This window comes from Haemaphysalis longicornis, unplaced genomic scaffold (assembly GCF_048455015.1).
Source record: "Haemaphysalis longicornis isolate Haplotype H1 unplaced genomic scaffold, Haemaphysalis longicornis Haplotype H1 scaffold_74, whole genome shotgun sequence".
In the NCBI taxonomy this organism is placed as follows: domain Eukaryota; kingdom Metazoa; phylum Arthropoda; class Arachnida; order Ixodida; family Ixodidae; genus Haemaphysalis; species Haemaphysalis longicornis.
The window spans coordinates 534,175-559,579 of NW_027526431.1; the positions used below are offsets into that span (position 1 = coordinate 534,175).

At 47.5% G+C, this 25,405-nt stretch overlaps 1 protein-coding gene across 1 annotated transcript in view; it reads right to left on the reverse strand.

The window, feature by feature from the left end:
* LOC144148040 (uncharacterized) overlaps positions 1–24,489 on the reverse strand; it is a 42,737-nt gene extending 18,248 nt beyond the window's left edge. The window contains exons 1-5 of the mRNA XM_077679641.1: positions 24,284–24,489; positions 23,291–23,295; positions 11,037–11,168; positions 10,008–10,162; positions 6,220–6,394 (exon numbers count right to left, since the gene is read on the reverse strand). Coding sequence (XP_077535767.1) covers positions 6,220–6,394; positions 10,008–10,162; positions 11,037–11,168; positions 23,291–23,295; positions 24,284–24,489 — 673 coding nt within the window. The remainder of the gene's footprint in view (positions 1–6,219; positions 6,395–10,007; positions 10,163–11,036; positions 11,169–23,290; positions 23,296–24,283) is intronic.
* Between the last annotated feature and the right edge of the window lie 916 nt (positions 24,490–25,405).

The window sequence follows — 25,405 nt, forward strand, 5'->3', positions numbered from 1 at the left end:
GACTCCTGGCGGCTGTCCAGGAGGCACGTCTGTGTTCTGAAGCAGCACATCATAGCCATCGGAGCTCCCTGGACACCATCATGCCTCAGGAGTATCCCCAGCTGAATAAGGCACAGCTTCAGGTGAGCAAGATGATTTTGCAGATGGAGTCCGTCGCTGATTCACCCAGCGTGAAGCGATTGAACATCAAGAACGAGATCCACACGTACGCTGACGAGAACGCCCACCTGCAGGGAGCGCTCATGCGCAAGCGGTGCAAGAAGCAAGGCAGGAATCACGCCGTTTCTCCGGTGTTCGGAAGTGCAAAGAGCGCCCCACCACCTCCACCCCTGCCAAAGAGGGAAACCAGCATCGCACTGAACTCTATTCGGCCGTTCATATTCCCACGTCGTCTCCCAAGGTTTTATTCCTTAAAGGAAAAGTGAGCCATCGGTTGTTGACCTGACACGGGACGGCCCGGGTACAAGTTCCTCGACCAGAAAGGTCACCACCAACCTCAACTGCAGTCCGGGACACTCAAGAAGTGTCAGAAAGAGTCGAGGTGTCGCGCGAGGTGAACGCAGTTTAACGTTTCAAGTGGGAGACGCTCCCCCAGCGCTAGGAGTGGACGTGGATCTGCGAGCAAATCGAAGCCCAAAACCTTCCCAAGGTCAGGCAACGTGGGCTCGAGCACTCCAGTGCCATCTGCGCCGCTTATATTCGGCTTCAGAAGCCCGACAAGGCCCTCTCCGCCGCCTCCACCCACTGCTTCTCTGGCGACCTCTGACCCTCAGCAAGCTGGCGCCGCCTGTGACCGTAACGACGTGAAGGATAACAGTTTGCTCAACCTGAGGTTTAACAATCGTAACAACAAGGTGGCGGGCAATGGGTCAACCCAGGAAGCACATAGCCGCTGTGGACGCTGTGTAATTGAACCGAAGAAGTACACGGCCTGAACATCCCTCGACCGGAGAAGTATACGGCTTGAACCTCCCTTACTCGTTTATTTCGGAGGGAGATGTTGTACCCTCACTCGTTTATTTCGGAGGGAGAATTTTTACCGCCATCCTCCAAGGTCGCGTGGCATTCGCAGCGAAGTCGCGGACAAGGCGCGTAAAAGAGAAGCGCGAGGAGTTTTCTAGAACGGATTTGGAATAAACTGGTGCTGACGCTCAGTTTCTGGGTCTGCCTCCCGCTTTCGGCGTATGCCTACGACCGTCCTTAAAACAGCCCCCTTGCTCCAAACTCTGATGAAAGAAAGCTCGGTGAAAAGTGACTAGCACCCTCCCCCCCCCCCATCCCCCCGAGGAAGTCATCGTACTAGCGAACATTAAGACAGGGAGAAAGCTAAAGAAAAGACGAACCACAGCGCTAGAACTTCAACTGATTTTATGCAACGTAAACAGAAAAACACCAATAAATACATGATATTTGCAGCGGTTATCATAACGCAGTGAAAACACTAACGCTTATATCACAGGCCACATTACGGCGCCAGCTCATATCACATGGCGGAAATTAAACTCACATGTTCGAACAGCCCTCATCCATCCCCCATGCTCAACCACCTTTCCCTCTCCGAAAAAACTGAATTCCTTTGAACGGAAGATAGAAGAAGAGTTGGAAGATAACTCGAAGATTAAGAAAAGACAAAGCAAGGAAAAGCATTCACATAAAAAGAAAATTTCATAGTCGGGAAAGTAATCTAGTAAAATCGAAGACGCTCCTACCCGAAATGAAGGCTAGCCTGGCTTCTTCAGGGAGCAGAAATTTTACTCTGACAGACGATTTTCTGATGACTATGCAAAGCTGCATCGAGCATAAAGCCAGCTTTCTTCCGTACAGCGGGGAGTGGCGTCGATGGAGGCGCCGTCGTCATGCAACAGGTTCGTGCAGTAGCAGCGCGAGCATACAAAAACATTGCGCCCACCTCCCCGCGAGGGGAACCCTGTGTAGATGCGACGCATCGTGGGGTTCACTTGGTGTTTCCGTCAGATTGATTCTGAAATCACGTGAAACGTGTCGGGAACGCGTATGATTGTTATGTTTTATGATTTATATTATGTTTTATTGGCCAATGGTCACTATCTCTAAGTGGTATGCCTGGGGCTTCGCTGTCGCGACGACCTTTACTCCATCATTGTTGCTGTAAGTGGGAGCTTCTTTTCTTTTAATGCAAGTGTTAATCATTGCCCCATCATGCGTTGTATCAGTAGCTTCTTGACGTAGTTTGAATGAGTCAAGGATATCAGGCGCGTTCGTAGCATCTGATTCTGTCTCGGTTTTGTGGCGCAGTGGGACGAGCACCATGTACCTCGCGTTCCGCCCACAATGTCGTGGGATCGAAACCTGGCGCCGCTAACTATTATTTTTTGTATAGTGTAGGGGGAGGAGTGTGGACGGAGAACAACGCCGTATAGAGGGACAAGGCGAGTGAATGAGATGCAGTAGCATCTAAAATATGGCAGTGTCGCCAACGTAGTTCATGGCAATAACGAGAGTTTGCTGGACTGCTGGATCGACAGTGGTTCACGGAAAATCTACGAAGTGCCCACACTCCGTCAATCCCTACACGATCTCATGCTCAGGATGTGATCCACACGGGATGCACGCGCAGGTTCTTCTTCCGCTACCTTTGCGCGACCGCTTGGAGGCCGCGGGTAGGTCTCCCAAAAACAGGCCTTGAGAATGCGGAATGGTGCTTGTGCACCAAACTTGGTCCCAGTGTACCATCTGTGGCTGTCGCATTACGTGTCTCGTGGAGGGGAGAAGACGCCTGTCATCATTGAGGCACCGCAGAGTCTTCACGAACCATCGTCAAGACGAAGTGCACTAGATGATGATGGTTACATAAAGCAATGGTCACATTGATGATTTAACTGAAGGCGACACCGGTTGTATTATCGGTACTCGTCACGTTTTTCCGAATCATAGCAAAAAGATACCGCTAGTCGTGTCGTCCGGGTCACGACGCACGTGCAGGGTGGTGTTACCGCAGCGATAAGCGGGTGCCCTACATGATGTTGCCTTACATCTGCTTTACGCTCCAGCACCAGCGATGCAAACACTCCGGCAGAATTGATCTCTGTTTTATCACTGGGGCATAATTAAGGCGCCAAATACAAAGGCGGAACGTTAAAGCCCGTAGTTTGTTTTCCTGTCCGGGAGGGGGGTGGGTGTTTTGTGAATCAAGAATAAGATGGGTCCAAGCACGGGTATATAGCGGGCCGTGAAGAGGAAACCGAAGCTGCGACCACTGCCTTCCTAGCAGTTTGCGGCCTATTGCTTCACGAGAACGGGGCGTCTGGGTCGTACTTTCCCTCCGGAATTCTCCCCATTCAGAATAACGAATCACGCGATATGGAACATCTCACTGCCAAAGCGCACAGCCAGGTGTGTCCCAGCTGTGCGTGGCCCTATTTGTTAAATGTTATAATTGAGTGTTGGCGAATGTACCCCTTGATTTATGGGCTAGCGCCTAGCTAATGGGTAGCTTTGGTGTGTGAGACTTTTTGACGAAAATGTTAACTTATATGCTAGATTAGAATTGATGAATGAGTTGCGAGCTTCTAACGGCAGTTGTAATCGCCAATAGCAAATTTTCTTGCGGGAGTACGTGAGAATCGTGTCTGGTTGTGTTGACGTCCCAATGGAAGGGGAATGTTTAAACGAACGTTTTCAGCAGTCATTGTCATGGACCAATCGAGCTTAGTGGGTATGTTGTTATGCCTACATGCAACTTTTATGTGTGGTTGCGCTAACGGTTCGCCTACCGACATGCCTAGGATATATAAGTGCATATACATTAGGCTGCATGTGCCGCTTGTACACATTTTCAAGTAACAACCCTAAAGCCATCCATTTACAGTACATTTCTTAAAGGGACACTGAAGTGATATGTAAACATTGCGGGATTACTAGCGCAAATTGTAGCCCGGAGTCCCCAGGACATGTTTCGACCACTCTGGGCGCGTTTACGCGATTTTATTTAGTAGAAAAATGAATTCGAAAATGCTGTCCTCCTCTCTTTACGCTCGCCCATTTTCTGTGGCGTTTTCGTGTGACGTCAGGAGGTGCCGAGCTCGCAATTGGCTGCGCTACTGCACGGCTCCCCGGCCTTCAGACAGAGTCAGTCGGCCCAGCGTTTCGTCCGCCGGCCGCAGACGGGTCGTCGCAATTCGTTCGCTCAGTTGAAACAAAGCCAGGACACGTTTGTGAATGGAAGAATGTGCCTTTCTTTACTTGGTTAGTTTGTACACTGTATCTAGCTCCAAGTCAAGGTCACTTCACACAAGCGCTGCACAAGCGCACATGCGACGCTTCGCTGACTGGTACGCCAGTAGGAAAATATAAGGCCTCTTGAAGGCGGGAGAAGTCAGCGAAGTCAATATAGGTACTAAGGAAATAAAATCAACTGATATTTTTACCGTAGAGCAGTAAAACTAGGGTGCGGGAAGCACTTTTTTGCCCTGGGCGAACAACCACAGCGGTCAGCAGCATGACTACGCACCTGCGAACGCTTTTCCGTCTACGAAATGCAATTGCTAGACGTGAGCTATTGTGGAAACTCAGGGTACGCTTACTGCACGAACGCAATACAACAAATAGTCACCTAAGTTGCTTGAAATGCCAAAACTAAATAAAAGTGTAGACGTGTTGTACAATATATACCTTATATTAGCACGGTAGGGTGAGCCGGTTTCGTGACCTAGTGGTTTGGGGCGCTAGGTGTTTTGTCGCAAGTGTTTTGCAAGTCACGAGTTCGAGTCCCCGCGGTTACTTCTTTTTTTTTGTAAGTTATCTTTTTCGTTTTCTGCCGATGTTTTCTACATTGAGTTCACCTTTTTTTTGGGCCGCAACGTTCATGGCTCCACTAACTAGTTCACAGAACGCGCGCAGGCTGGCACTGGCGCGCAGGCTGGCACTGGCGCGCTAGCGAGTTCTCGTTGGCGTGCTGTTGCCATAAGCACAGACTGCTTGCGGGCAGTGGGCACAGGCCAGAATGAACAGACCCTTGGCCTGGTGCGAACACGCTTTTTACGGTACAGGCATGAGTGAGGCAAGCTCCAAATATGGGGGAAAAGCGCATGACATTTGGTCGTCTGCGGGTACGCGGAGGGCGTCCATGCACTGCGTAGGCCTCGGCTAGTGAATGCTACGATTCCAACCCGTCCTGGGAGGCTTATCTTTATGCATTTTCACAGCTGACAACATGGCAGAAGCGCAGTACGATGATTACTGAGTTATTCAGAATGCCCATCCAACAACGCCACCAGTTGGGTTTTACAGAACCGAAACCGAAACCGAAACGTGTTTGGTTGCTCACCTTGGGCATCCTCCAATCACGGTGCCCGCTCCTCCTAACGTCACAGCTTTAGTTGGTGCGGCCGCCGCAAACCGCGCATGGTAGTTTTTCTTCTTTCGCGCTTTGTAAAATAATTACCCATTTGTCAACCGGATAAACGATGAAAAGTGTGCTAATTTGAGCCAGTCTACGCAGTCCAAGCAAAAACGGGAGCTTGACAAATTCACTTCAGTGTCCCTTTAAGCTACAGTTATTGGGTCAAATTTACGAGAAGAGCGGAGGAGGGACAAGTTTGCTAATTTCTAGCAAATGATTTCAAGATGGTTATGTTTTTTGCCCGGTCGGCTATTTACGAAGCGGGATCAAGTTTCAGACGCTGGGCGCTGGCTTTCAGCTTCAGTTGAACAATCAATGCTTTCGCATTAAAAATAAATTTGTGTTCTGCTCGTTCACGAGTATGATGCAAAACAAATGAAAATAAAAGTAGTTCGACTGTTTACCCCTGCAGAAAATACCAATAAATTGTGAGCGTAATATTTATATATGTATAACGTTCTGCAACAAAGATATATATCACGAAATGCACAGCAATTGACAAATGAAGGGCTGAAAGAAAGGGCAGTTTAAGGAAACCGTTAATTCCATAAAACTTGAAACATGGTGCAGTTGGACCAGTACATGATAAATGTTCGGGAACCGAGGGGTTATTTTATAACCAGAATGTTCCTATACTGTAATTATAATGTTCCTCATACTCTAATTTTGCTCTTCATTTGCGCGTTACTCGAAACCAATATGTGTGGATAGAGATAAAGCAACCGTACAGAGACGCATTGATAAATTTTCTGTGTAACTTCTGAGGCGTGCAAGGCGCAGTTAAAATGTAAGACTGCTCATACACAGCGGAACACTTGTCGCTTTGAATACGCGCTCACCAGCTCGCCTCCTGTGGAAGGCTGCCTTGAAGGCGGAAGACTTGCTTCCCAAGCTTCGCACTTGAATGAGAACGGTGCGGCTGTACAGGTCGGCCGGCACACTGAATGATCCCGCCGAACCAGCCAGCATCACGGTCTCCTCGGGGCCGCATCGGAACGTGCAGTGGACGTCTTTCTGCGCATATATGCGAAGAAAAGTGCGCGCTGGAGACCAGTTTAGGATAAGATACGAACCCGTGCAAAGCATACAGCCATAGTCGGATATTTCGCAAGGGTTTTAAACTCTCGAATGCAGGATGGTGTGCTTTATTGAAAATTCTTTACATACGTTTACTACAAATTACTGATCTAAAGTGTCACGTCGATACGGAGTAAATATGCTGGGGGATGTGTATAACGGGTTTTTGGAATCTAGGACTGTAAACCCGGCATACGCGCCCCATTGCAAGTGATTTCTAAGTAAAATAACAAAGTGCAGTTGGTTCGTTTTTGGAGGTTCAAACGAGGAGTGCAAATAAAAGCCACACTCATTGAACATACTATAGGGCGTTTAAAATATCAGATCCTGCACTCCATAGAATATTTTTGAAAATTGTCCACACGGATAAAAATCTCTTTCCCAAGCTGCCAATAATTTCTTTTCTAAAGCTGTGTCGACTCTACCGACGAATATATTACACTGAGCGAGCTCTGAACCAATAAGGCATCCGCGTATTTGACCATCAAATGCCCTTCCAGAACGGCCTGCGAAACCGGAAGACTGACCTCTATTCCCACACAACTTGAACGCAAGACAGTGTATGGTGTGCAGCAGACATTGCCAGCCCATCTCTCACTTTACAATTTTGACGGGTAGCCACTGCCAAAATGCCATCTGCAAGGTGTATCATTTCTACGGCCAGTACTACTAGATCTTTATAGACAATCCCATGTGACCTGTCAAACGAGTTTTTCAGTATTTATTACAAGTGAAATTTGTAATCTCCATTTTATACCACGCTTAATCACAACCTGGCCACCTACACCAGCCGTCCTCCTTGTCTTTCGTTTTACCTTTGTTCTTGCACACGAATTTCTGTATTTATATTTTCAACTTTGCTAGATAACCATTCCTTTGGGCCCTCTTTGCCCCAGTTAGCCATGCGCCAATAAAATCAAACCATCGTCATCATCAGTACTTATAGGTCGAGAATTTCGGAATGGCATGTGAACGGTGCCTTCATCCGCGGGTATTTTATTTAAAGCTTCACTTCGGTAACATTACTTATGCGGTGGTATAATTTCACACGCGTGTGACTATTTTCGCCACCAGTTCAACACTGGCGAGCTGCGTCAAGGCATAGAAGACGCTGCTTACTTCGTCTCGTGCGCGCGGCATCGCCTACTAAGTTGTTATTGCTGCCCTCTCCAGCAGCGTACCTCAACGTGCGGCATAGGGGACCCAATTCTCGACTCCATAAATTGTCCGTGAATTCGCCAAGTTTTGCGCGTGGGTGAAACGTAAAGAATCAGTCACGTGTGCATACGTAGCTCTGAGCACACGCAATGTAATTTGGCACTCAGCTGACAAAGACCGCGACCAAGCTATGAGATATTGAAGATGCAATATACGGAACACTTATTACGAATTGTAAAACTTGAGGAAACAGTTAGGACGGGCAGGATTTACGCAAATTTCTCTAGGTTAAAATTGGGGTAAATAGAATAATACGATCAGGCAGCGTCACTCTAAAAGCAACCGAAAGGCGTGCGGAAAACTAAATAACATCACACAATCTTTTTCCGTATCACTTCAGTCCTTTCAATGGCTTTCGGTAACCCATTTTAGCTCTCTGCTTCAAGGTTAATTTGAAAACTGTTGGTTGCGTTATCACAGCCTAAGCTGTTATCACCGTGTAAGTGTTCGATTTAACGTGACCGGAGTAAAAAAACAATTGAAATATTACTTTTTGGAAACCCGCCGGAAAAAACTACGATTGAATCTTTTTCCGGCAATTTAGTATTGCGAAACAGGCATAGTACGGGAAAAGTGGGTGTTTCCTTCTCATTATACAAGAAAGCGAACTGATCCGGCACTTAAGGTTAGGGAACACATTTGCAAAACTGAATTGTTTCGTTCGTCCTTTTCCACTCAGACCATTCGCGACTGGAAGAATTTGTTTCGATACTCTTTTTCTCTTCGTTCTATGAACTGAGCGATTTTATGGGTGCCTGTTTGGGTGCACATATCGATTGTACAAATGTTTTGAATATGTGATGTGCTGTAAGGCCCATGTGCCGCTTATTGCCGCCCTGTCTTGTTTTATTGTGTGATTCCCTCCAGGGCAATACCCCTGACGAAGTGCGTATTAAATAATAAAGAAGTGTATAAAATGGGCCGTGTATCTGGTACTTTTATTGCAAATGTCGACTTTCATAGATCGTCTTTCATAGACATTTCCGAAGTAAACACTTCCCTTCGCTTTTCCGCTCATCTCTTATGCTGTTCCTCGTGGCTCGCGCTCCTCCCAAGGGGAACACTCAAAAGGTTCGCTAAAGTCAATTTAAATTTACCGCGCTCCCCTGCTCCAGGCCGGGGGCTTAGATGCTATCGTGGCCCTACGGTGGAGACGCGCGTCAATCGAGGCACCCTATTTCGACGTTTATAGAACCACGTTGCCCTACTCCTCGTGCGTTGCTAGCAGAAAGTGGAACCTATCTAGTGGAACCTTTCGTAACTGTTGCCGTTTGAGTTCTTAAAATGCCGCCAGAAGCTGTAATGGCGCGGGTGACAGCAGGCGACAGAGTGATTGCAGTGGATGTGGTATTTCAGAGTGAATCCCAAAATTCAAGCATCCATACATTTTTTATATACGAACACAGAAAATATCAATTATTTATTGATTTTCTGCCTCATATTTGCGTAACATTTTGTTCCTGATCAAGTATGTCGACATGTATGAGCATTGCCACCGGACTTAAACATTCATATTTGGCTGTCGGTAAATAAAACTATTTCGCAGCTTCTGCTTCACTGTGGCCGGGTAGCTGAACGGAGTCACACACAGACAGACAGATAGACAGAGAGACATACAGACTAACCAAAATTTCTGTTTTTGAGTACACGAAGAAAGACTACTGTTTTTAATAAATAAATAAATAAATAAATAAATAAATAAATAAATAAATAAATAAATAAATAAATAAATAAATAAATAAATAAATAAATAAATAAATAAATAAATAAATAAACAAACAAACAAACATGAGCGTTCGCTTAAGACAGTTGCGGACTCTTCCTAAAACGCACTTCGCGCTGCCGACGCAGAGGCTCATCATCGGTGCCGTCGAGAGAATTCACGTGTGAGTGCTACCTCAGCACAGTGCTGCGGCGCCCAAATATCGCCTTAGGGAGTATCGTTTGTTTCTCTTCCGTTTTGAGCCTCTGTGGGGTGTGTGACATCTTCGCTTATTCGGAAGTGCATCGCGGCTTCTTTGCCCATGTTTCAACTGAAGAAACTGGGTCCGCAGTAGCGCGCTCGCATCGCTGGGGCGCAACCACGCTGGAATTCCGCGTGGTGGCGTAAGCTGCTTTACTAGTAGCGGGCCCACAAGGTAATACGAATCCTATCCGGAACAGCAAATACTTGTACCCTGCATTCTGCCTGGCAGCGGTAGTCAGGGGTATTTGGAAACTAAGGCCTTATTATCCAAAACGCTATACAATCTTTTCGTGTTGTTAGTACCGCACGTGGATGCCTGGTGCAATGGGTGGCCGACTTCACAAACGAGCTTCTTTCTGGACTCACCGCAGACCAGCAGGTTGTGACTCCGAGCCGATACCGTGACATGGGTCCGTGCTTTCTCAGCGCTGTCGCGAAGGAGCGAGGTGCTCCCGGGAGCAGGCGTTGCCACTCCACCCCCACCAGAAAGGGCGAGTACTCGACGGGGCGAAGGGACACGCCTGCACACCGTGATGGGTTTGTGGTAGGTGGCGACAATGATGGCAGTATTAAAGGAAGCAGAGGCGTTCGCACAATACTTGCGGAGAAACCAGGCAGTCAATAAGCAGTAAGGCGCGACTTGTGCTATAGGTGGTGCTTATGCGCTCAGACGTCTCCGGCCAAAGCAAGTCGTTAGGCATGGTATTGTGACAGAGAATGTAGCAGTCTCGGCCAGCTGCTTCAGTGCCTAACCAAACCAAAACAGAATGACTCTGACGTGTAACATGTGTGGTTCCCTTTCATGCTGCCAGCCTGCTATATGCAATGCTTAAGAATCAGAAGTGTCCTCGGAAGCGTTGCGCGCTTCGTTTTGCTTCAAACGTAGCAAGATAGTTTGCTGCCCGTCAGGTGAGCGTGGTCCAAGAAACCAAAATAATTTGGCCTTATGTTTTAAACCCGGGTTTTGACAGCCGGGGTGACTGGGGGAATGTTTTTGGCTGTGCAATGGTGTGAATTTATCGATATTGATTGTAAGTTTAACGCGCCGACGCTACACAGGCGATGACGCGCGCCGCCGTAGTGGAGGGCTCCGGATTAATTTTCACCACCCGGGGATCTTTAACAACACGGACATTGTACTACGAAACAGAAGAGAGAAATGGCGTGATTTTTTTAGTAAATGAAACTGGCACACCAGGCTATATACCAGAGGCTATATACTATATAGGCTATATACTGGCATACCAGAGGCATTGCGCTAATATCATTTGCGCAATACTTCCGGAGCGCTCTAGAGGTGTAATTTGGCTTGTAGCAGTGAAATCACTGGTGTTCGCGTTCCTTCGTTCGTGACTGCGCATTGCAGTTTGAGGCTGAAGACGTGCTATATCTCACCCACTCTGGAGCCCGGTCGAACTCGCGCGCAAAAGGCGCACGCTGGCCCGCAGGCGCCAAACCAGCAAGCCAGGTATCGTCGAGAGTGGTCCAACACCCGCCAGGGATCCTCTTCAACTGCGCTGCCGAAAGCTGCAAGGGTGCATTCACAGCCTCGTAAAACCGCGCAGCATACTCGCAAGAATCGCACTAAGCAAGGAACGAAATTATGCCGCCTGCGCACAAACCTACAGCACTTCCGTTCCTTTTGTTTCCGATGAATGTGCGGCTGAAGGACATTGTGAAATATGTAAATTTGTGAAGAAATTTGGGAATGGCTTCGCTGTTCCCAAGCCTTGGCTAACACACACGTCATGCGTTGATAAATGGTCGTATAAAAATATTTCGGTCCCAAAAGCTCGTGTGTTGTGTTTCTTCCTTGAAAGGCTCCTGGTGTGTCGTTTTAGCCGGTGTTTTTGCCGTCCTTCTTAAAGGGCTTCCGGAGCAACTGTTTGGTCGTTGTCTGACGCATAATCACGGTACATCATTCATTGCCCGCTCCGGCGTGGTAGGGCGTGGGGGGGATGGGTTTAACTTACAGCCGGGCTTCATGCGCTCGCCGATGACATGCCTGTTGTGCTGTTGGGGGATTTGCAAGTGGTTGCCTGACGACCCGATGCGACACCTCTGCTGTCCACCGTGTTCTAGCGGTTCAGGTTGGTGTGTTACACAGGCAGTGTGTCGCCCAAAACGCGTGGGGGAACTTCCAGCCTCATGTTTGTCAAGTATAATAAAACTCTTCTACATCCAACTTTCATTCATCGAAATGACTAGGAAGAATGCTTAATCATTAATTACAAATGAACTTGACTTGTTTTGGGTACTCCTTGGAGTGCGCCCAGCTTCGCTTGTGATACCACTTCCCAGGGTGAATGGGAACTGATCTTCTTCTGAAGTCGGAGCGAAGACCCGAGTCTATACGGGCCTTAGTCCTACATTTGGCTCACCCTGCAGTCTTTTCCGATATTGAATACATCACTGGAACGCTGTTGGTTGTTTGGTCCGTCGCGTTCGCGTTACGTTTCTGTGGTGTTCTTACTGTGGTTTGAGGTGGCGAGTTTTTAACTGAACTACAACTTGAGCACCAACAAATACAAAATGAAGGTAGGCACAAAACTAGAAGATTGATGAAGAAAGGTAGCGCATGATAGTATGTTCGAGCAGGCCCGGTTCACGTCGCGAGTATAAATTATGGAAAACTTTGATAAAAAGTAGGAAATGGAGGGTTATAGGTTGTTCTTTCCCGCCGTATCTAGAAAGCTAACTGACCGCGGATTACCTTTACTAATTAAAACTTCCTCCAGTGGCATTGAAAAGCTACGGAAAGCTTAACAAACACTACAATGATTTTATTAGTGTAACAATATGCGAATAGCAAGAAGGCCAGTTTACGCTCTGCTTAAAAAAAATTCGTTGACACCATTGAGCGCAGAAAAAGAAATCTAAAAATGAATCAGGGGACGGCGATAGAAAACAATTAGGACGCAGTTGGCGTAGTTGAAGAGAGCAATAGGCTCTGCTGACTGGACGATCTGCAAAATACCACTAGCCTCACGTCATGAGGAGAATTCTCGTTCGGCTCGAGGGAGGGCTGATAAGCAGCATAATGCCCCAATTTCTAGCGGCTTCTTGTGGCTTAGACTGCACGTTGTGTTCTTGGGAAAATTGATTTTCAGTGAAAGTGTTCGTGAATCCACGATGTCCCAGGCATAAATACGGAGTAGTGCTAAGCCAGGTTTTTTATGCCGCATAAAAATTCGTTTATGCCTCGCTTAGAGCTATACTGCCTGGATGTAATCAACTAAATCCTGGCGTATTGCTGTGCCTGGTAGTCCCAGTGTTTTCTGGGAAGACTCTATTATGATGCTTTTATTCAATACATGGCTCAGGCAAAGTGAACAGCTGGTGCCACTGCTGATTCTCGCAGCGCCAATGCGGCACAGTGCGGTGGACAACTAAAGCAGGTCATCAGCTTTGCGTGCCATGAAAATTACGAAGTAGCAGCTCGGTGTTTAACCAAGAAATTAAGGAGACACTTTTACAGTTCGAAACGACCCTGGCTATAAAAATAGGCTTCTTGTCGTGGATTGGGAAAACTCGTTACGTAGTGCAGAATTTGTGGCCATAACTCTGTCTCTAAAGCGACAAATTTTCTAGACCTTGCCTCCCTTAAAAAAATGATCCGGGTCCAAAGAAGCCGCTCCACGTGGTTTGCTGAACTACACCGGGAGGCCAGCCGGTTGGGCAATGTATGTTTACCGTGAAGCCAGGCTTCCTGAATACGCTTAGACCATAGGCTTTCCTGATATGATTATCGTAGCCAAAAGCAGGAGCGTAACACTGAAGGCCCGTCAACAAACAGTTTATTGTTTGCTACATATGATACTTTGTCAACGTAGATTGCGAGAAGTTCTGCATCTGATCTGGTGAATGGCGCGCGAACTCAAATACCATTGCCGCGCGTAATATTGCTGGAGCGTGTTTTCTTCCCCGTAGGAATTTCAAATTAGTTCGGTAATAGATTGATAACCCATTTTAGTAATATTTAATTCATTCTCTTGTATGTGCCACTGATAAACCTAAAATTACCCTCTATGCAAAGTAAAACCAAACTAAAAAACCAAAGCCCCTTACTGAAGAGAATAAAACCGAAAGCTTTCATTCATGGAGCGTGTGGCCAAGTCTGAAATCTAAAAAGCTTAGACCGCGTCTCGAAGGCGCGGTAAGACAGACGTCGGCTTTAAAACGCGTGGAACCCAGGCATGATGCCGACCACGAGAAGCGTTGTTATAGAGACATTAAGCCTCTGACTGATGTCGACTGTAGTCCAGCCAAACCGGAATGCAGGAAAGCCAACTTTCTGTGACGATGGTCATGGTCGTGAGTGAAGTAAAAAAAATGGCAGCATCTCCACTCCGTGGATGATGGCGAGAGTGCGGAGTACGGGGACTCGAAACCACATCCAAGTTGCGCCCCGAGTGACATTTGATTTGCCCCACGACCGTCATTCGATTTCAGCAGTGAGTTACAACTTGATTATTCTCTAAATGAAACTGCAACGCACGGCTCAAGTAGATAGTCGCTTGATTTTCGCTTCGTAGTCGTGTGCGGAGGATGGACGCGGACGGACATTGGGGGGTCTTAAGGTACTACGCACCTTTACAGGGGAGGGAGTAAGCCGTTTGACTCTCGGACACAAACTCACAATCGTAGCCCAAAGGGTAAGGCGACCGACACTAACTCTGTCTCGTCTACCAGACACAGGCTCGAATCCTGTAAATGCTATGTGCACGGATGCGGACGGCCATTGTGCGGTCCTAAGATACTCCGCACCTAAAAGTAGAGGCTGTGTCTTGCATTCCGTCCAAGTGCTAAAGTTCACTCCAGGCGGAACGGAGATCTGCGGGTTATCCTTCCGTCCAGACGGAATACAACTGAGAGCTTAGCGTTCCGTCCAGACGGAGCCAGCGTGAAATTTGTACTGTTCCGTCCAGACGAAAGCAAACCGGGTGATTAGACGTCATGCTAACTCTTCAGATTTGGTGTAGAGGGTTCGCCTCGGATAATGGCGCTATTGTACAAAGTTCGAGTCCCACCGGTCATGCTTTTTTTTTGCGGGGTTGTGCCAGAGTTTAGTAACAGCTAACTTCGCGCCCACTTTACAATTGACGCGGTGAGAGCAGTCGGTCTTGATTCTCCACTCAACCGGCCGCTCCGCTACATCTCACTAGAGCCAAGGCCGACGTATCCATCGCCAGACTTCCGATCATCTGTAGTTCGTAATGGTGATTACTAATAATGGTTATTCTGGCTAGTCAATGAGCGGAAGCGGTTTGAACGGCTGGGTAAAAATTAACAAAGGCGATCGGACTAATAGCCTAGTTACACGGGCACAGCTAACCACGGTTAAGCGAACCGCGGTTAACCAAAACTGCAGTTTGCTGCGTTACACGACAGACGGAACTGCGGTTACACCGCTAACCATGGTTAATGCACACTGAGCTTGGACACCTCAGTTCGGTCACGCTAACAGCAGTTCCCTCAGCCGCGGTGCTCAAAATCGCGCAAGTCAGTTGGGACGCAAGTTACGGCGCATCAGCGGAGATGAAAAAAAAAAATCCCCTGGCGTTCGGAGGAGATGAAGGTTCTCAAATAGCGGGCGCCCCAAAGCTGCCCCCAAGAAGCGCATGCGTTCTTTGCGTCGCTCGCGCTGTCAGCGCGACTGCCAGTCAGCAGCGGCTCGTTTCCCGATCCACCCGATCAACTACGACAAAAGCCGTGCTATATTTGTCAATTCCGCACGTCGTCCGCCAAAGCAGGAAACCATGGTGCGTGTTCAGCACAAGCAAACGATCGGCGCGCACGTCGGCCGTGCCTGCAAACAATGCCGGCGCGCCTGCCCGCACGGCACTGAAACCGGCTCCAACTGGCACAGACCACGGCAGCAACAGCTTGTCGCCGCTCTTCGAAATCAATCTGATCGCGGAAAAGAACTTCCACATGCGAGAAAGTGGATGTTAATGTGGTGAAAAATTGTGCTATGGATTGTAATTCGCAGCTGTAGAGATAGTGGCGGTCAAATACCCACCGCGATGCTAAGCCTAAAGTTCCCAACACCGAGCAAACGCGAGAAAACCAAGGCGGTTACGAGCTGCTGTGGAAGCCCCTCTCGCCGCGCGCGAGTGCGCTGCGTTTGGGCCTGAAGTGACTGTTTTAACGATATTTCGTTTTGTCTATACTGCTTCCATTTTGTTTTTTATTGTCAAGTTAAAAGTGTGTTAATTTATTTTTGTTACGCCCACAACCAAGTGACCGCGGTCACCACACTTTAAATTTAGCATGTAACAGCCAAAACCGCAGTTTGCCATAACCGCGGTTAGAGTTTAGTAACCACGGTTAGACTAAACTGCGATTACTTCTGCAGAGTCTAACTCTAACTCCGTCAAACAGAACTCCAAGCCGCCACCTCGACCACGCCCGCTTCACAACAAGCAGCGAGAGCAGTCTTTCTTGATATTTACCCAGCTGAACGAACCGCTTCCGCTCATTGACTAGCCAGAATAACTGTTAATTAGTGATCACCATTACGAACTACAGATGATCGGAACTCTGGCGATGGATACGTCGGCCTTGGCTCTAGTGAGCGGTAGCGGAGCGGCCGGTTGAGTGCAAAATCAAGACTGACTGCTCTCACCGCGTCAATTGTAAAGTGGGCGCAAAGTTAGCTGTTACTAAACGCTGGCACCACCACGCAAAAAAAAAAGCACGACCGGTGGGAATCGAACTTTGTACAATAGCGCCATTATCCGAGGCGCAACCTCTACACCAAATCTGAAGAGTTAGCATGACGTCTAATCAGCCGGTTTTGCTTTTGTCTGGACGGAACTGTACAAATTTCACGCCGGCTCCGTCTGGACAGAACGCTAAGCTCTCAGTTGTATTCCGTCTGGACGGAAGGATAACCCGCAGATCTCCGTTCCGTCTGGACGGAACTTTAGTACTTGTATATCGTTCCTGGACGGAAGGCTAGTCACAGCCAAAATTAAAACGCTACCCGACATCGGAATCAAACATGGTACTCGAGTTATAAGACCGACGTCTACCAGAACTCGCCTTTCGGGCACGCTCGAAGCATTTTGGATTTGGAAAGCGGTGCATGTGCGTGTAATATTAGGCAGAACACGCACCCCTTCGTCTAGATTATGATAACTGAATCGTCTAGACGATAATAATTAAAAGGAGCAGAGAGCACTACCGAATGCCGTAAACCGTTCCGATATGAAATACCTTATGTGGAGGGTATAGTTGTGTGATGTAGATCCCTTCGCTTTTGGGTTGAATTTCTGGTTTTAGACTCGATTTCCGAAAGCTTTGCATTCTCGCATCGTTGTCGTTTCGACCGAACGGGTAGTTGATTTGTTGTTGATGAGCATGATATGATTTCGCTTTATCACCACCCTTTTGAGAAACCAATTGTGTAAATTTGGCTTTCCTGCACCGCGTTTATAGCCTCACCTGAATAGACAGGACTTCATTCCCACTATTATAACTCAGAATTAAAAAATGAATATTTCTGCATTCGGGGCGTAACATCAGCTTTCCGTTTTGAGTTGAGTACTCCTCTGGGGAATGTACCATGACAATCATCATCGTTCATCGTAAAAATAGCGTTGTCAATAAAAAAAACCAACCCCGAACCGGTGAGTCATGACCCCGAACCTCGATGTGGGTCTCTTACAGAAATATTTTGTGCCGGACAGGGAAAGAGACCGGGTACCGACGGGAGAGCAGCAGAAATGCCAGTGGCTGCGAACGTGCAGAGTCGTTTGCCGCCAACTCACCCTGAGCCCTCTGGCGTCAGGGCTGACCATGACCCAACGGTGTAAATCACACCCCAAAGAGACACCCACCCTCCCCACCGGCAGACTTTACCGACACCACGCGTGGCCATTGACTGTGCACCGACAACGAACACCGACCGCAATCTTCACATCGACGCAGACGCAACACGTCCCGTCCAGTTCACCGTCCTTGGCTCGAACACTACCGTAACCGAAGGCAAGCAGGTGAGTTGGGCGATCTGCGTTACTTGCAGAAGCACGTCCGTGCCGATATTGAGAACTTTGAGGAACTTCTACCGACATTTACTTACCGTCAGTTTTACGATTGGCCACAATGATTCTGGCAGTTGTGCTAGAAAAATGTGTGCTATGTCAATTTTTGATTGTACCAGCTGCGAGCTTTTCATACATGCGAAGAGGCTGCAGCAATTCCTGTGGGTGACCTTACGGCATAGATGGCAATTAGCTATGCCAATGGGTTAAAAAAAACATACACCCAGTAGGTGTCAAAAGGTGCTCAACACGTAAGGAATGTTATTTATCCCTCTCGCAACACAATTCCTGTCGATTTATTCTACCGAATGGCGGTGTTCACTTCAAATTGCATTGCGTACCGTCTCCGAAGCAGTGCATCCTGGGATGCTGGTGTCCCCGCCGGCAAGGATTTCCGCGTGAATGGCAGCGCAACAAGCCCGGTTCCACCGCTGCGCATCGCATACCAAGCTGGCCTCTCGGATTGCTTTGCTGGTTGCTGCAGCGGGGAAAAGAACCGATCATTATTGTGTGAGTTTTGGTTTCCTGTGGCATTACCATAGTCGCAGGTACGTGCAAATTCTCAGTTCGTAGTTTCTTAATAAGCATTGACATATATAGTACAATGCAATGGTGATAACTGTTTTAACTTCGAGCGGTAAAATGTTATTTTAATTTGGATATTCGCCTGATCACAGGTTCTGAACATAAGTGGGTTCGTAGGGTACCTCAGAAAAGGCAAAACGTCCAAAATAAATAAATTAGTTCTTCTCACGAGAGGACCAGAAGGTTGTCGGTGGGTTGGCACCTTGTTGCTGCTGCTGAGCACGTGTTCACGGGTTAGATTCCTGGCCACGGCGGCTGCTTTTCTGATGGAGTCGAAAAGCAAAAAAACGGCCGTGTGTACGAGATTTCGGCGCACGTTAAAAATCCCAAGGAGGTCAAAATTAATCCGGAGTACCCCACTACAGCGCGCCTATCCCCCTGCGATGCGCCGGCGCGTTAAACTCTACAATAAATCGAGTACTCCAAGTAAGGATACCACAAGAAGGCCCCCTTCACTTTTGTTTACAAATTCTATCCATGCTGAAAACTTAAAAAAATTCCCAGAAGACTTGACTTTTAAAGTTGTTTGAAGGCGGAACCATTATTAAATCCCACTCGATACTTATCTAAGACTTTATTACTGCATCATCCGACTTACGTATCCCATCGCTTTTGTTTCTTCTCTATTGAAGGTGAATTACATCGACCGGCGGACCGCTGGCATTTCGCACAAAAGCGTCACCGGAATCACAATTGTTCGTTGTTATCTGGGACCTCTTCTACTACTCACATGCCATCTCGTTGGAATGTGACCAAGGACGAATGATGCTACCTCTTGTTACGATGCCGAAAAGCGTTATGGTTTCGCCGGGGTAACTGGCAACCCAAGACGGCTTCTCAGCCAAAGACAGGGGTTTAATTTTCATAGGGACTCAAGTGTGTGTTTTGCTTACTATTTAGAGCGCTGGCCATTTTCTTCATGAAACAGCGACATCACTTTTTCCCACGATGGGGTACTTAAGCTGTTCCCTTTATTAAATATGGGTCGAATGGCTAGCAAGATATCTTGAGGGTAATGGTGGGGCCTTTTCCATGTCGATATGGTTGCTTGTATCTGACCATAAATTTAAATTCAAATTTATTCATTTATGTATTTACCTGTCACGTTGCAAGGAGTGTGGTCAAAAAGCCAGCACAAACGCTGGCTTGACAAGGACCTTACCCCGTGTACTATACACACGTCGACGGCATCGCACCACTGCCGTCCCTCTAATTACAAAGCAAGTGTCATATTCTAAAAAATGAACAGAAAGAAGTCAAATCTTGTCGACCAACCAAGTGCGAAAGAAAAAAAACATGAAAAAATGAAAAGAAAGCAAAAAAAAAATGAACAGAACAATTTCTAAATTGTACAGTATACAATGCACAGTTCATACGAGACAAATATGCACCTTATTTTCTTCCTAAACAATTCCACAACTTGCACCATGGTACAATGTAAAAACAAGCCTGAATGCAAGTACAGATAACACGTATGCACATTTAGCAGAAGAGCGCGAAATCAAAATTGTATTGCTTCCCTGATTTAAGCGTTAGGTTTACTGACTTTTTTTAACATAGGTATAGTTGGTTTAAATTGTAAGGTAGCAGATATTTCACTCGTTGCTTTCCGTAATTTGTCCTGGAGGGGGGGGGGGGAAGCTAATGTATTATGCGACAGAGCGTTAGAATTATTGTGTTTTTTGTTAATTTAGCAGTATCATCCAAGAACCTACTACCAGTCTTCATTTCGTGTATATTTTAGGTATAATCTAATAACCTATAGCCTGTAACCTATATCTTAGAAAACAAAAGGTTATGACGTAGCACCCTCCCCATAGCTCAAACGGTGAGTGATTGCTCGCATACTATGGCTACGTTTAACCGCGCTACTCGCTTAGTGCGTTACCTAATGCAAAACTTATAACGTGGCTGGCTCGTTAGATTCCTTTATGCCACTCCTTTGACAAAGATTAGGTTGAATATTTCTTAAGAAATGCTACACCAAAAGCAGAGTCGTGTGCGCAAAACCGAATACGAACAGGTCTACAAGAACCTCACATATCTACGTAATGTTAAGGACACTGATAAAAACAATTCGTTTCTTTGACGGACAGTTGAATGCTGGTCTTAACATGGACTTATCGGTAAGCGAAGATACGTTCAGTCGTGCCGGGAAAGTTTTATTTCCACTTTTACTCATTTCATGCAAAAGATATTTCTTAGCCGCTCCTTCTCCTACGGGACTTAGGTTTTGTTTTCATTAGATTAAGAAGTCGCAAGTTACATTAAAAAGAGGTAATTTGGGTGTATCATGGCGTAAACGTCTAGTTAATTACCCAGTCAAACAGAGCAAAAACTACATTTCAGCTGCCGCACCATCAATAGACATTCCGGGCCACTGACGAAAACAAAACAAAATAGAAAAGAAAACTGGTATATAGTGATGCTGTCCACGATGCATTCTCACAATAAGCAATTTTCATCGTTACCGAAGGGCTGGGACAAATATTGCAGATGTGCATCGCCTGTGCACTGCAGGTGGTTGGTTCTGACGATACGTTAGTTCTGCGTCCGCGATGGGGCATAGCCTGTTGAGCTGCTGGGGAAGATTGGCGCTCGTTGATCACGCATATAAGAAGGGGTCGGATGACGCAAATTTTAGTGCTTAGGAGTAGCATCATTTGTCAAGAGAAAATGTGTACTTGAAACCGGTCGCACGTCATTCTCTAAAATACAGCCCTCCTTTCCTGGGTACGCATAAACGCAGAGGCTCGGCATTACGTAGGTTCATCCCCGGGGAAGCAATGTATGGCAATTACCGTGAGAGTCTGATTCAGCATTGCCGTGGACTTACTAATGCCAAGTGGCAAATACCACTCACTTGAAACGTCCACATAAATGTGTTTGACGAAAATTAGACACACTTTGCGGGTCCGATGGACTACTATATGCGCTTAAATCCATCGCTGCTAGTGACACCCTCAGTTCCGTACTTGGGTTTCGAAATATTTCAACGACCCTTCATGGTTTGCTCTGACAGCACTGTATTAAAGAAAATTAAAACGATTTTTACCGCATTTCCGAATGCGGCAGTCGGATCGCATTATGCTTTCTTGTATGCTGCGGCAAACGTATCGCGGTTCCTTTGTATCTTTTTGTGTTATTGTCGAGTTTAAAAATGGCGCAAATTACACTAGTGTAGCAAAGGTGAAAAAAAAAAGGGAGTTGGGGATCGGCCAAGCTTCTCGCCACGCCGAAAGCGGATCCCATGAGAGAGGCAGCAGTAGGACCTCAGGAATGCAAAGCCGTTTTGCACGGCACTGTAAAGCAAAGACCATTAAAATATTTACACAGATTTTTTAGTAGAAATCGCATCCCTTTTGAAAACGTCTTCCAAAGGGACAGCCGCTTAGGGCAAATCTTGTAGCGTGGCCTCGCCTCGGTACACCTACACTTCGTCGGCAGGTCCTGTTGCCGTCCCCGAGTGGATTGTGCTGGGACGGCTTGGCAAATTCGTCGTCGTCCTCTTGGGCACGGCGGAACGTGGCACGCCGGCCGCTACACGGACGACGACCGGGAGCTCCTCATGGTGCGTAAGCCCACGCACAAGCCTGAACAGCAGCGGCGGTAGCCGCGAGGCACACGCTCCCGCGCACTCCGTATTTTTAAAGACGATAGTCTTTCTTGGGCTACTTAGGCGCAGACATTTTGGTCTGTCTGTCTGTCTGTCTGTCTGTCTGTCTGTCTGTCTGTCTGTCTGTCTGTCTGTCTGTCTGTCTGTCTGTCTGTCTGTCTGTCTGTCTCTCTGTCTGTGTGTCTGTCTGTCTGTGTGTCTGTCTGTCCGTCTGTCTGTCTCTCTGTCTGCCTGTGATTCGATTCAGCCAGCCGGCCAAAGTGAAACAGAAGCTGCAGAATAGGTTCTTAAACCCCTCAGCCAAATATACATGTCGAAGTCCGATGTCAATGTACATACTTGTCAACAGTGTTGAAAAAGACCAATAGATTACGCAAATAGGACGCAAAACATCAATACATAGGTGACATTTGCAGTGTTTCTTTAGAAAAAAAATATGTGTGCTTGATTTTTGCGATAGGAAATTCTACATCCACTGAAGAAAAAGAAGTTCACTCTGTCGCCTGCTGTCGCCCGCGGCAAGGTAGCTTAAAAATTCCTAGATGCTTGGTTTTTGATAGCAAATGATATTCTACATCTACTGCAGAAAACCGCGCCCCCTGGCGGCATATCAAAAATCACGCGGCAACAGCAACGGAAGTTTCCACTAGCTAGGTTCCACGTTCTGCTTGGAACGCACGTGGAGCACGGCCACACGGTTCTATAAACCTTCTAGTCGGCCACCTCCATTCGCGCGCGCCTCCGCCGTACTGCAGCGCTGGCATCGAGGAACCCCGCCTGTACCAGTGGAACGCGGTAAATTTAAATCGCCTTGAGCAAACCTTTAGTGTGTTTACTTAAGGGCTGAGCGCGGCGGGACAGGAACAGCATGAGAGGTGAGCGGGAAAGCAAAGGGGGCAATTTCCTGGGCAAATGCCTACAACGACTATCGTCTTTTGACGACATTTGCAACGAAAAGAGCAGATACGTGGGCAATTTTTTTGCTAAAGCAAGTGCGCCAAGGTCGTGCCCGGTGCCTGGCGCTGGAGACTCCCCTGGTGCTCACTGCGAGGGACGCGCTCACATGCGCTCGGGGTTTTCTGTCTCCGCTGGTCGGATTTGCTTCGGCCTGAACAGCCGTGCTGTTAGAGCTGGAAAATCTTATCGAGCGCTTTTAGGTAAGTTTGGGAAAGGGTACATCTGTCGTCTACACGTATTTAATCAGTCGCATTACAAAGCTTGCGCGTGACATCACCACAGCCCGTTCTGGTGAACCACATGAACTTGCTCAGCGCTGTCCATGGGCTACGGATAAATGTGCAGCTTTCGGCCTCCAGTTGGGTTCTCAAATACGGGAGCCACGCTGACGTCAGCGCAAGGCGTATACGGAACTTTTCGAACTCGTTGGTTACTTCACTCACATGCACTAAGAGCATGTGAGGGAAGTGGGCGCATGCACTAAGAGCAGGCACTAAGGGCAGCCAGGGACGCATGCCGTACACTAAAACAAAATCTCCGGGACACTGGATGATCACCCGCCGCTATGCACCGACCCCCCACTGTAAAGCAATCGATGGCGTCACCTAGTGCCATGGAGAAAGGAGTGGAAACATTGGCTGGATATGATCTCAACCTCTGCGGTGGAAGATCGGTTACGGTTCCTGACATCACATGCAGGTGCATTTTGTAGACTTTGTATGAACGCAGTTTAACATGCAATTATACCAAACAAACCATGACATGCCCACGCTTTTTTTCTATGTGAGCACTTGAGCATTGATTTCAAACGTTTCTTGCCTTTGGGATATTGACGCTGGTGATGTCATACTGTGCAACTGCACGCGCCCAAGTCAAGTCGTGACCTTCGCACGGCGTTATACTCGCGCTGCAAACACATGGCGTTTGCTTAACGCTTGCAGTGAAGTATTAGCGGCCATTCTCTTTGAAAAGGAGGCAGTGTTGTTAAAAAGGTGGCGATGAACAATATTTTGCTTTCCAACCGCGAAATAACATGTCTACCCTTAGCGAAAAGCAGTACGTCTGACATGCGTACGAGTTTACTTTAAGGGCACTTCAGATATACTTCGTGTTTAGTAGATCTATTAAAACGCAGCAAATATGTATTTTCCCAATTTCGAAGACCCATTTTTGAAAACGTTGGTACAATTCAGAACTTATGAAAACTGTCCAAATCGATTGAAAATGCACAGAACCACACCAATTGACGCTCACAGTAGTCGTCCTTTTTCGAAACAAGTACTATACCACACAGCCTGGAGGCAGCCAGGACGACGGGTTTTAGCCGAGGTTCTATTATAAGGATGCTCCTGGTCGCGTGCTCACCTAATCGCTTGGTCAAATTCGTAGCGGCTGCCCATAGAATAGCCACTGCGTAAAAGGCAGGGTACACGTACCTGGAGAGCTTGATGAAGCAGATGCAGCGGGGCATCGGCGCCGGGGACGACCCCTCGGACGGCAGGGTGAGGACGAGGACACACAGGGCAGCGTAGTGCCCGAGGAAGAGGTTGCGGCGACCAGACATACTGCTGCTGTAAGCGCTGAACACCGATGCAGGACCCCGTAGCAGCTGCCTCCGTTCCACCATTTCGTTCTTCTTCATCTTCAATCGTGTAGTTTGCTAGCACGTGCGCGTGCGTTTTGCCTGGCGGTTCGAAAAATGAAGGTTTTTGTTGCACCTGCATGATTGGAACATACCCACGTGGGAGATTGCCGAAGAAACGGGGTAGCTTTTCCGGAAAGGAGGGTGATGGTCTTCGGAAAATGAATACGGTATCGTTTGCTCGTGGTGTGAAGAATATTATTTAAGGCCGTAGATATATAAAATTCAACTCAAAGAAAACCCTCATCAAGATGTTTATGAGGGTTCACGTTTGGGATTGCGGATGCATCATATACAATTCAACTTGAAGAAAACACTCAGAAAGATGTTTAAAGGATTCACGTTTGGGATTGCGGATGCATCATATTCGATTTTGAGCTGTGTGATCCTCTATGTCTAACGTTAGGTATGTCATGGTTTTATTTGCACCAACGTCTTCGTGACGAGAGGGTCCTTCGCAACGGCCGTTACAGTTTATTTCATGTCGGCTGGTGGTGGCTTCACCTGCAGACAGCGTGTCCTTCTTTGCTCGCAGTGCGGCACTTGTGTTCCTCTGCATCTTGTTCTGAGGTGTAATTCTACAGACCACCGCGTCGCACAGCCGTCGCTGTGGTAAGCTGGCCATTCTGTCATTGTACTGTGACAGACGCCGAGGCGCTCGCTGTCGCTCTTGCAGCGGCGGAAGGCTTCCGCAGGGGCCGGCCATTTACAATAATTGCCAACTCGCAAGAGTCCTGTTGGCACTTTTTCAAGGGACGAATATGCCACAGCACAGTCCGTGTACTCCCTCAGGCTCAAGGTGGCGCAACACAACACCCTGAGCATGCACCTAAAATTCAAGACAGGATCATGTGGGCTCCGGCGCACTCGGGAATAGAGTGAAACACAGAGGCGGAGAGGATAGCTCGAGGCTATA